Source organism: Sciurus vulgaris (assembly GCF_902686455.1).
Source record: "Sciurus vulgaris genome assembly, chromosome: 13".
In the NCBI taxonomy this organism is placed as follows: Eukaryota; Metazoa; Chordata; class Mammalia; order Rodentia; family Sciuridae; genus Sciurus; species Sciurus vulgaris.
The window spans coordinates 50,835,834-50,847,859 of record NC_136474.1 but is presented as its reverse complement, the minus strand read 5'-3'; the positions used below and the strand labels follow the sequence as shown (position 1 = coordinate 50,847,859).

At 36.9% G+C, this 12,026-nt stretch overlaps 1 protein-coding gene across 7 annotated transcripts in view; it reads left to right on the top strand.

Annotated features, from left to right (window-relative positions):
* Positions 1-12,026, top strand: part of OSBPL1A (oxysterol binding protein like 1A) — a 200,196-nt gene that overhangs the window by 152,332 nt on the left and 35,838 nt on the right. For all 7 annotated transcript variants that reach the window (XM_079108737.1, XM_079108736.1, XM_079108739.1 and 4 more), the window contains one exon: positions 9,182-9,257. In XM_079108737.1, coding sequence (XP_078964863.1) covers positions 9,182-9,257 — 76 coding nt within the window. The remainder of the gene's footprint in view (positions 1-9,181; positions 9,258-12,026) is intronic.

The following is a 12,026-nucleotide window of genomic DNA, read 5'->3' as shown; positions in this document are numbered from 1 at the left end:
TAAGTTTGGGTGCTTCATAAAGATCAGTAGGGCAAATAGAAAATTAAAAAAATACATACTTAGATACACTAAGATTAAACTTAAATTGGGACTTATAGAAGGAAGGATTGGGGGGAGAGGAGAGTAATTCTGATAGTTGAGAAGGGTTGAGTATCTGATAACTGCAGATAGATATACACACATACATACCACATGATAAATACACATGTACACATACAAATTTTCATTATTATAGTTAAAGTCTGTTTCTCTGTGCAGTTATTTTCCAAGATGTTTGGTTTGTTCTTTTGATCTTGAATCAGAGATAAGAATTGGGTTGTGTTTCACTTTTCAAAATATCCAAATGAATATGCTGGCACTTAAAATTATGATTTCTGCAGAATATTTAATAACATTGAACAAATGTTTATTTAAGTGCAAGTAAAAATGTACTTCGAAGAAGTTCATTTTGAAAATATTTTTCAAGAAAAAGTTTAAAGACAGAAAATGATCACTGTGTTCTTTTTATCTCTGTCACTATTGATGTCTCTTATTTTTTCATTGTTTTTCTTTCTTCGGCTCCTTTTTAACTTGAGACATTAGGTAAAACCATTTCTTTTAACACACTGAGTACCTATCATGCCAAATTCTTAGTATCATGGGAAATACAGAGGAGAAGCTATATTCTGCAACCTAGGGGAGTAGGGATTACTAGCTAGTGGCAGATATGCACAGAGAGAACAAGGGATGGAGACAAGGAAAGTAAAGAATTGTGAAAATTAAGCTGAGCGTGGAACTAGCCAGCCTTGTTGTTTTAAGAAAATAGAACATTGGTGTTTCTTTTAAAATCCTGTTGCTGACAACATGAGTTTGAGATTATTCCCAAATCCTAGGTGCAGAAGAAAGGTCTGAATGGAAGAGCCATGCTTAAAATTTCCAAGGGTGTATTTGGACAAGTACCTCAATTCTGATGACAAGTCCAAGTCAGTTTCAGTATCATTGAATAATGTCAATGGGATGATTAAAGCCCATTAAAATTAAATGTGGGATTTTTTTTTTTTTTTATATATTCTCTTTCATCACTTCAATTAAATGAAAAATATTATTTGGACAGAATTGGTCTAACACTTTCACCCAGGACATATGGCATTAAAACGAAGAATACCAGTGAACTATTAAGTAACAGGAAACAAAGGAACTTCACCAAGTTGGAGTCCCTTCCAAGTTGTTCATTGTGCCTTAAGGGCAGTCTTTGTTTGAGTAGAATCTTTGTCCAGTATCTCCCGTCCTCTTAGAAGTTCTGAGGGAGTAGCTTACTAGTTTGAAAAAAACTCATATTGTATTGATATAAGACCATAAATGAGATCCACTGCCTGCAGCATTCATCCTCTTTGTGCAAAACCGTACTAACTGTGCAGAACTGCTTCATGTGTGCTTTTCTCTTGGCTAATAGAAATAACTTCATACTTACCTGTCTGTGAAAAGCTTTATATAGTTATGAAGACTGTTCCATAAGTGACTACTTTTATAGATCACCTTTAAAACTGTAACAGTTATACAGAAAGTAGTAATAATTTTAAATCTTTAACACTCAGAAAGACAAGATGATTTTTCCTAAAATAACAACAACATCAGAATCCACTTTATGTGGATTTTCACACAATATGTGCAGTAGAAGTATGTATGTGTTATTGGAACAATGTTTTCACTAACAATACCTACCCTTGCTAGATATATTCTATTTTTTTTAATGGTGGCTACATTAGCCATTAAATTGAGTTGACAGTCCACAGTTAATGAGACCCAAAGTTTATAACAGTGCTCTGTATGCATTGTTTCATTGTTACCCCATCACAACCTTCTGAAATATTAGCATTGTCACTTTTTAAGTGGAAACATTAAACCTGGAGTAGTTGGGTAGTTACTTGTTCAAGTTTATGCAATCAGTGTGAAGAATCCCATGTCTACAACTTATTTTGCGACCCACGCACAAGTTATTTTATGAGAGTGCTTAATTTATAGGACCGTTTTGAATATTGAATGAGGTGGTGCACTTTAAGTGATTAACACAGATTTAAAATGGAGTAAGCATTTACTGAACATTAGCCATTAGTATTCAAACACTTCATTCTGGTAGAGCTCATTTGAAGTTAGCTCAGGGATATTTTGATGTCACAGCACTTCTGAAAATACTGCTAAAAAAAGACAACAGTAAAAAAACACCCAACTCTGAACTTTTCCTGTTTCCCTGAGGCAGGGAATCAATGATCAGTGGTATTTTAAAATGAAATAAAAGTTAAGTAAAAATGTAGACTGCAGTTAAGATTCCTGGAAGCATGGGTTAAAAAAAAAAAAAAATGTTGGAGGGAGAACTCCTCTGTCATGTAAGAAAGGGAACAGGAAGGGCTCAGAGGGCATGGGAATCCTAGAGTCACAAGGGTCCAAAACAGAAACAAGAACAAACCCCTTAAAGGGACCTCTGCTTTATGTAGAGATGTCAGCTTGAGATAAATGTATATAGTTTGGTCATTGCAGAATCGGAAATTTAAAAAAAAATCATAGTATGGGAGAAACCTTAACCAAGATACATGACACAAAAAGGTTTTTTGTTGTTGTTGTTGTTTTTGGGGTGTGTGTGTGTGTGTGTGTGTGCACATGCACAAGTTGTTGTAGATAGACAGCATGCCTTTATTTTATTTGCTTATTTTTATATGTGGTGCTAAGGATCGAACCCAGTGCCTCAAGTGCTAGGCAATCGCTCTGCCTCTGAGCCACAGCCACAGCCCCACAAAAGTTTTTTTTTTTTTTCTTTAACCTGCAAATATGGGCTGGTGGTGTAGTTTAGTGTAGAGCATTGGTGACCTAGCATGTGTGAGGCCCTGGGTTCTGTCCCCAGCACTTGGGGTGAGGGGCAGGGGAATTAATACAGCTTACACACACACACAGACACACAGTCTCACAAATTGACAGGAAAAATCAGAGATAATAAATAGGCAGTTTACAGATGAGTAAATTCAAATGTTACCAAACATAAAAAGATATTCTAACTGAACAGTAGTCAAGAGAAAATGTAAAATAGCATGACAGCATCACTTTCTAGCAGTCACACTGATAAAATGTAGAGAAAGCAACTGTTGACACCAGTTGCTGGTGGGGGGATGTGGGAAGAAGAGTACCCTCAGATTATTGGTGAAATAGGAAATTCCTAAAACCTTCTCAGAAAGCAATCTGACATCTGTGAAAACAGGAGATAGAGATACTTCAGTCTTATTCCTGATACTCTGTTAAATAGAATTGAAAGCATCAAATTTAAATAAGGATATAATGTATTGAGATGTTTTGGTTATGTTGTTGGTTTTGGCAAAAGAACAGAAACAGCAAATACCTTTCATGGAGAATGACAATATGTTTTGATATATTATTCTTACAGAATATTATACATTAATTAAAAGAATATTTGCCATTTAACAAGAACAGATTTCTGTAAAATATAATGGAGAGAAAAATAACATAGGGAAAAGCAAACCATAGAGAAGTATGTATAGTTAGTATTCTGTTTTGATGTATTAAAGTCAGAAACCGCCTTTGTGCATACATGCATACTCTTTATGTAACTACTTGGAAACATGGAGAAAATAGAAAAATAGCTTCTTTATAGCATGGCTAATAGGGTGGTAAGCAAGAAGAATAAAGGTGATATATATACTCCATAGAAAATAAAATCAAGGGACTGGGGGTATCTCAGTGGAAGAGCACTTGTCTAGGATGTGTGAGGCCCTGAGTTTGGTCCTCAGCCCTGCAAAAACAAAATTTTAAAACCCCATCATACTTGATATGCTACTTAGGTAAAGTTACATATGTGCACACACATGTTCCTAAAGACATAAAGAAAAAGATAGGTAAACTTGTATCTAACAACTTGAAGGGATGTCCTTGATATATTATTTAGTGAAAAAACAATGTGAGCTATAGGGTAATATTTCAATAAAAATTATATACTTGCATATGCTTGTTTGTGCAGAGAGAAAAGAGTGGAAGAGAACCCCAGGTTGTTGGTATTGGAGTGGGCGTTAGAAGGCTAGATTTGCTCTTTATTGGTGAATATTTTCATTTGTTTTATAATAATGTATTATTTAGTTTGAAAAATAGCCACATACTTTTTTGCTCATTTGATTATGTTTACTACTACTTGGTATATGCTTGATAAAAATGCTTTTTTTTGTTGTATATGTTTTGGTTTTAATATAGAACTTGAATTCATAAAAAATTTAAGAATGAGATTGCCAAACTTTGTGAATTAAGACATTTAGCTTTCTTTTGGAGTGACTATTTAAAGAATGATGAACTGTTTTTATCTTGTCCATTGGGACAAGATACATAATAGCTGTTAGTTTCATTTATAAAATATAATGATAATAATCTTTCTAGGTAAATGATTTGATTTAGCAAATCATAGAATAACTATACATAGAATCACAAGACCTGTGTTAGACTTGGAAAAAGTCATCTGCAATGGTGGTGGTGAACAAAAGATTTATAATATAAAAGTTGCTCTTACAAATTGAGAAAAGATGATTTAGTGGGCAGATGCTACCACCAATGACTATGAATGTTTTTATCCTAGTGTGCTTGTACTTTATAAAAATAACAAAGAATTTAGAAAATTCATAAAAACTGATAAGTAGGCCAGAAATGGAAGCTTCTATTCCAGGAAACTATAATTGTCCTGGGCATTACTTTTCTTAGTATTGATCTAGCTACTCGAACCAGGTTATACCTTGCTTGACAATTAAGGCAGTTGTCTGGCTGCATAGCCGTAACTTGGGAGATTTGCCCAGGTTCTGCAGCTAGGCTATGACTCTAGTTCCCATCCCACAAGTTTTGTTTATGTCCTCCATGAAAAGGACTCCCCCCCCCCCATTTCTAAATATAATGGTTATTTCAGTTAAGTACATATGTATGCATGTGTACATGTTTTATTTATATAGATGTATATATGTATGTGTGTATAGACATCTAGATAGATAGATAGATAGATAGATAGATAGATAGATAGATAGATAGATAGATAGATAGATAGATAATCTCCTGACCGAAGGTCCAGAATAGCTCATGTGTGCCTCATGAAAATTAGGGGGTGAACTTGAACAGCAAGGCACACTTGGCACCCATTTTTAGCCAAAGCTTCATTTTGCCTGCCTTTGTTTTAGCTGCTGTTTTTCTAAGGGTCTCAGTGAGCTAGCCATGCATGGTACAGAAAGGCAGTGGGCCTGAAGTCCAGCGGGCAGGTGAAGTGGTCTGTGCAGTTTTCGTGCACTTGCAGAGCTGTCCACAGAGCCTTTCACGTGCATTCCAAATCTCTTTTGAAGACTTGGGGGAAGGTTGTGTTCTCCTGACTTTTTTGCCTAACTTTTTTCATAATGAGGATTTGAACCCAGCATTCCTTAATCACACTGCTTAAATGGATTTGGTTTAATTTGGAGTCTGTCTGCAACAGTGTGTAGAAGGAAAAGAATGGTGGGACAGCAAGTGGGGCCCTTTCCATCACAGAGAGAAAACAACTCCGAGGAGACTTTTCATTTAAAACCAGTTACTGTCTCGTTGTGGGATAGTCGTAATGTCATCTGTGTGGTTCAGACTAGAACTAGGCATAGCACTGTCAGTCCCTGGTACAGGGTGCTTTCTATCTGTGTGAAGGGGAAAAAAGGAAGCATAGAATGTAGGATAATGACCCTCAGATCAACTCCAGCGGAAGAGAATCACTGATCTGTGCGCTCAGCCTGAATGTTCTGCTGCCGCCTCTTCTGTGCTAACTTCTGCCTGAACTAACACCACCACCCGGTGTCATTGGGAACTTCTCTCCTTTTTCATTTCTCATTACTGGTGGAAGCAATGAAATTTTAAAATGTGGAAACATATCCTTTTCAATGCAAATCACTTTTAAAAAATGTGATCTCCCTATTTTTTAAAATTATTCTCTTCCCCCTGCTGCTTTAAATAACACTGCAGAAGATGTTGCATTTTCCTGATACTTAGGCTGTGAACTGTTTTTAGTCTAACTTTAGACTTTCACACTTGAGAAGTTTTGGTTCTTCCCCCACAATCTTGAAAATAGTACATTCCTTTTGTTTTCAGAAAAAAATTAAAGAACCAATATGTCAATAAAATAGCCACATGTGACTTTTCAGCACATGAAATGTGGCTGCTGTGAATGAGAAACTGAAGTTTAACCATAACACATCGCAATTGATATGACTTAAATTTATAATAAAGCAATATATAATAGTCCATTAAATACAACCATGTTCTGTTAAGAATAGATTTCACTTTAAATGTTGAAAATAGTAACTAAATTGAGGTGCACTCCAAATGTAAAATACCCAGTGGACTTTGTAGACAGTATGGAAAAATAAAATAGTTCACTAATACTTTTTATATTGATTGCATGTCAAAATGCTGATATTTTGAATATATTGGGGTAAATAAAGTATGTTAGTTAATTGTATTCCTTTTTACTTGGCTAATGTGGCTACTGCCTTCTTGTTTCTCTGGCAGGCTTTTCAACCCTGGCACTGTTGACACTGGGTCTGGATGATCTTTGTTGTGGAGCTTTCTTGCTCCCTGTAGGAGGTCCAGCAGCACAGCCTCCCAGCCCCTGCTGGAGAGCCCTTCCAGGCCCAGCCTCTGCCTGAACCCCTGTTAGAGGTGGAATCTCTGGGCTCCTGTGGTTGGAATTGGTTGGAAGACAAGTCTTTATGTCAGCTGTACTAACATGAACTTTCACCAGTAGTCCTAGTCTGCTAGTACACCAAATTCTTTATGAGAGAGATAACGTCTGCCAACTGGCTTTATAAATTCCAAAGTTTATTCAACAAATACTTAAACTCTTGTTCTGAGTTAGGTGTTGTCCTAGGCAGGCTGGGCTACATATGGCTATAGCAGTAGATGACACGTGAGTTCCTGGGAGTTTACATACCTTTTGGGGCCACGTAGTCAGATAAGCAAGAGACCTATGTCACATGATCAGCGTTGTAGAGGGTGAAGCAGAGTTGCATAGAACTCTGGTGAGGGTGTCAGAGTGTTATAGGGATGGTACCGTTCCTGCCATCCCAGGCCTGTCCTCTAATACCCCAGAACCTCTTTTGTTTTTATCGTTCCCCAGACTTCCAGTTTCTTGTGTTTGTCCTAGGCTGCAGGATTCATTTGCCATTGCTTACAAGAGATGTTTTCCAGACACCTTTGCCTAGCCTCTGATAAGTCCTCCTAAGTGGGGGGAATTAAGGGTCCTTTTAGAAATGGCACCTGGATCTGGATCCCAGTTGGAATTGCCCTTGGGGATGCTCTGGCTGTTCTAGGCCTTAGCAATCTAGATTGTACCTGTCCTGCTTGGCCCATGAGGCTATTGACTGAGATTGTGGTGACAGCAGGAAGTCTGAACCACAGCTTCTGCATTGTATGCCTGTCCCTTGGGCCATTGTTTTCTTGCCACATGTGATCTGTTTATTGCACACAGTGTGTGGATGTGAGTGAGGTTTTGCTCTTGGCTCTCTGTATATACTACTAAGAAAATAACATGGATTTTATAATGACTACTTCCCCTTTGAAATCTCTTTTACCTCTCAGTTTGTGCTTAAAGTACACAGTGTTTCAGATTATCTGCCTTATAAATGAATAACTATTTAATTTTTATAAGATAGCACAAAAAGCTTTGTGCATGAGTATAGGATATTTCCAGGTAGGACTCTTGGTGTTGCAATTTCTGAACTGAGAATCCAGAATATTTGCTGTTTTTCTTGCCTTTCTGCTGCTGTACTTGTCCTTAATCAGAACAGTAGGACACATTTAATGTAAACGTTCATTGGGCGACTTATAACCCTCTTTCAGTCTTCACAAAGGTTATTTTGGGGTTCACAACTTCCTAGGTATTTTACATTTCTGATTTTTTCATAGTTAGGAGATGGAAAATTTAGCTTACATACATCTCCAAAATACTTATTTTACATGCACATGGCAGGGATCTGTATTGCTGGTATCTATTGTTCATGTCACAGAGATCAATGGTGTTGGAAAATGGGGAGTGTGATATAAATGCCATCTGTGGCCATTTATCCAGCAGATTAATTAGATGACAAATCTGCCAAATGAGCAGTGTGTGTTCCTGACAAACCAAAAGAATTTTACAATAGAGAATTTAAAATAATACTGTTTATTTTCAAATTTCAGATTTTATTAATTTTTATAATGAAATTAATGTTTAGTGTAGAGGTTCTTTTAGAAGGTACGTGTGTTTGTTTAATATTGCCTTTAATATTTTAGTTACGTGGATAGATTTTTGAAGGTCACTGAAAAACTGGCATCCCTTGCCATAGCTGTGAAAAGAATGAATTGTTATTCAGTGTTTTAGAAAGTTGGTGTGAGCATCTCTTGCCCTCTTGTCATATGAAGCTGTTGTTCTTATCTGTGGAAATGAACTCAGCACCCTGCCCACCAGGCCTGCTGTGCAGTCACCTGGACTTTGATGTGCTGTTTAACCAAGCCACAGGCCAGCCACTGACAGCCACCATCCCTCTGGCTACTTCCAAACCTCAGCAGCAGCTCTGAGGGTGCTCCTTCTGCTAAGGTTTATTTAGTAAAGGGTTTTCCAATATGTCCAGAGTTGCTCAATTTTGTTCAGTGTCCTTGTCCTAGAAGTACTATATGTAATACGGGACCTAAATTTTACTTAGGCTTTTATAGTTTGTTTGCATTTTCCCATTTAATTTCATAAAAATCTTTAGGTTCTGTGATGGTATTTTGTTTACACTGTTTAGAAGCTAGAGTACAATTATTTGTTAAATATCATTATGGCAGGTGTGTTCTTGAATCACAGCAACTGGGTTAGATGTGTCAGTACATGAAGGTTAGTGTCCCTGTGAGGTGATTCAGACAGCTGGATCCCAAGGACTGGGAAAGACTAACAGAATCCGGATCCATACTGTGTTGAAGTTGAAGGGCCTGTTGATTTGCTAGGAAACTTTTCAGGAGCCAGAATAGCAGTGACAGGTGCAACCCTAAATCGATTCTGTTTTGCCCTGTCTGTGATGGTGCACATTTTAAAAGTGTCTCTACATGTGTGCCTTCATTACATATTAATGACAACAGGCTTTCCTTTCCAACATCAATGGCATTAAAATGAACTCTGTTTTTCTTTTCTTTTTTTCAGAACAAGTTTGCCCTCTCCTATGTTTTCCAGAAATGACTTCAGTATCTGGAGCATCCTCAGAAAATGTATTGGAATGGTAAATTAGCTGTCTGTTCTGTCATATGGCATTAACCAGAGAGAGGTGTAATTACATATCCTTTGGAAGGGAATCTTAAACAGCCTGCATGAGAGCGATGCACAGCACTGTTTACAGAAACCTGCAAGAGTCAAAAACCTCTGAAAGTCTTAAGATTAGTTTTCCTGACAAAATTTGAACCACTCTTTATGTCAGTTAATATAGCTTTAATGTGACTTTTCTTCACAAGAGAACAAGAAATAGCCCCCTTTTCCTATTGTCACACCCCATTTTTATGTTCATATAAATTTATTCAGAAATTCTTCCAAAGAACAGATCATCAACCACATTGTAGAGTATGATTTCACTTACACTTCTGTGCACAAAGCAAGTTTTTGTACTTTGTATTTTTAAGTATGGTAATGTTAAACATTTGGAATATGTCTGCTTCATTATCTGTGCAGGTGGATTTGATCTTGGGGGGACATGGGGAGATGGGGACTTTTTCCATTATATAATTCCCTGAATTCTGGTTAAGGTAGAGGTCCACACTACTTAGTCACACTAGAATTCTGAGTAAAATTCTCTTAATTCTTCTTAGTGTGACCTTTGACTACCAAGAAAGATGAAAAATTTTAAATGTGTGTCCTGAGGTACTAGGGAATCTGTCTGTACTACCTTGTTAAATGTTGGAATTTACTCCAGAACTTTCCGGGCACTGAGAGTAGAGTCACCTTCTGAACATCTCCTTCTGATGCTTGAAATCCTTTAAGTACTGATGTGCCACTTCAGCATTTTTTGATGGCCTCTGTTCTCTGAGTAGGGTAATGTCATTTGAGACTTCCTAAGGTTGTTTCCAAGGAGCTCATTCCAGATATATTCCTTTTAAACAAATGTTTTCCAGATCCTGAATGGAGAATAATTTGAACTTTGTATACTGATAATGAAGGCTTTAATCTCAGCTGGACCATTTCCTGGCTGGGAGACCATGGGCCAGTTGTGTTAACTTCCTGGGTGGTGCTGCCTCCTGTGTAAACCAGGATATAATTTGTACTTACAGGTGCATTGAGAGATGGATAATTGCTCAACTATATAGCACTTAATCACAGCTGAGAGAAGACTTGGGCTTTAGGATTCAGTAGGACAAAGCAAATGCACAAAGATACAGTTAAATTATACATATTAATCACTTTGGAACTGAAAATTTCAAGACAAAAAATACATTGTTAAGAGTCAGTATTTTTCAAACCCTTAATAAACATATTAACTTTTGTGACCCAGCATGCAATTATGTATGTGTATGTGCCTAAAATTAAAATGCTTTCACAAATGAATACTCATCCTTTCCTCAAATGGCACTTTCTACTGTATTTAAATAGCATTTACTCCACCTCATTAAATTGAGAAACATTGTTTTGAGTACCTATAGACTTGGTACCGCATCTAAGGCCATTTTATCAAAGGAGTGTATGGAAATACCAGATGTGATTTAGTCGTTTTGGCCATTATGGAAAATACAGCTTTCTGTGTTTCTCTCCTCTGGATCTGTCTCCTGTTTTCCTTGGTGTCAGCTGCAGTGGTGTAGTCATAAATTTGTTAGTGCTGGTTCCTAGCAATATGTCTAAAATGTGTCCTTAGCAAGCTTTCTGTCTAAATTGGGACTAACCATTCTTTTAAAAGTTTCCAGTTATATTAGATCATACCTGTCATTCTTTGAAAGGTACTTAAATTTTCTAGGACATGGTTTTACTTTTATTTTTAGGTATAGAACGATTTGTGTGGGGCGGTGTTGGTGGTGGAGTGGTGAACATAACTGTCTCCAGAACTACCTGTGCAAATAAACCCTTATGCCGAATCATAAATAAAATAAAGCAAATAAAAACAGAATGGTTAAGTTGAATAGGCTCCACAGGATGTTTTGAAACCTCCACCTATAGAACTTACTGACTAAAAAAGCACGGGGAGAAAGCTTCCGGGAAAATAGTATCTTTGGAAACAGCTCTCTGCTGAGGTTTATAGGAGACCAACATTCTAGAAGATTATTAATGTGACTTGAGAGGAAATCCCCAGCACTTGTTGTTCTTTGGGCACTGTCTCTTAGGCAGCAGAAAGAATCAGAAAGTCTAAGGGCTGGGCAACAGTAGAGATTTTTAAAAAGATGTCTTGAGTGGAAATGCAAATGTTATCACAACAGTAAACTTTTAAAAAGTTGATTTTTGGTATCAAATCCCTCTAATATCTGCTTGTTTCTACCCCCCAAGAAAATAGGTCAGAATGAAGAAAATAGTATCCATAGGCTATAATACACCTAAAATGAAGATTTTTTAAAAAAAAATCCCCCATTTCATTTTCATTATTCCATTACAATTAATAATCCAAATATTTAATTTCAGATCCTTTTTGTAGGGTCAGTCTCAGTTACAGAAGTCACATACATACCATTCAGCTGTAATCTTTCTTTTCTTAGCTTATCTACCCAGTTGTTTAATGTAGTAGCAAGAGATCAGGAAATGTGATTTTGAGTCCTGTCTGCTCGTGCCATCACTGTCAGCTTGGGGAGCTTGCCAGGTCAGAGCATCCCAGCCTCACTATTCAGCATTGAACTGGGGTTCCATTCCAGCTGTTTCTAAAACAGTATGCTGTTTAAGATATGATGATACAGTTTCGTGGTGTAGCGTCATTTAAAATATATGACACTACACAATAAATGTTTTTAAAACTCACAACAGATGTTTCTCTGCACATATGGTATGGTCTGATTTTGTCTCAGGAAGGGAGGAGGTCATTGTT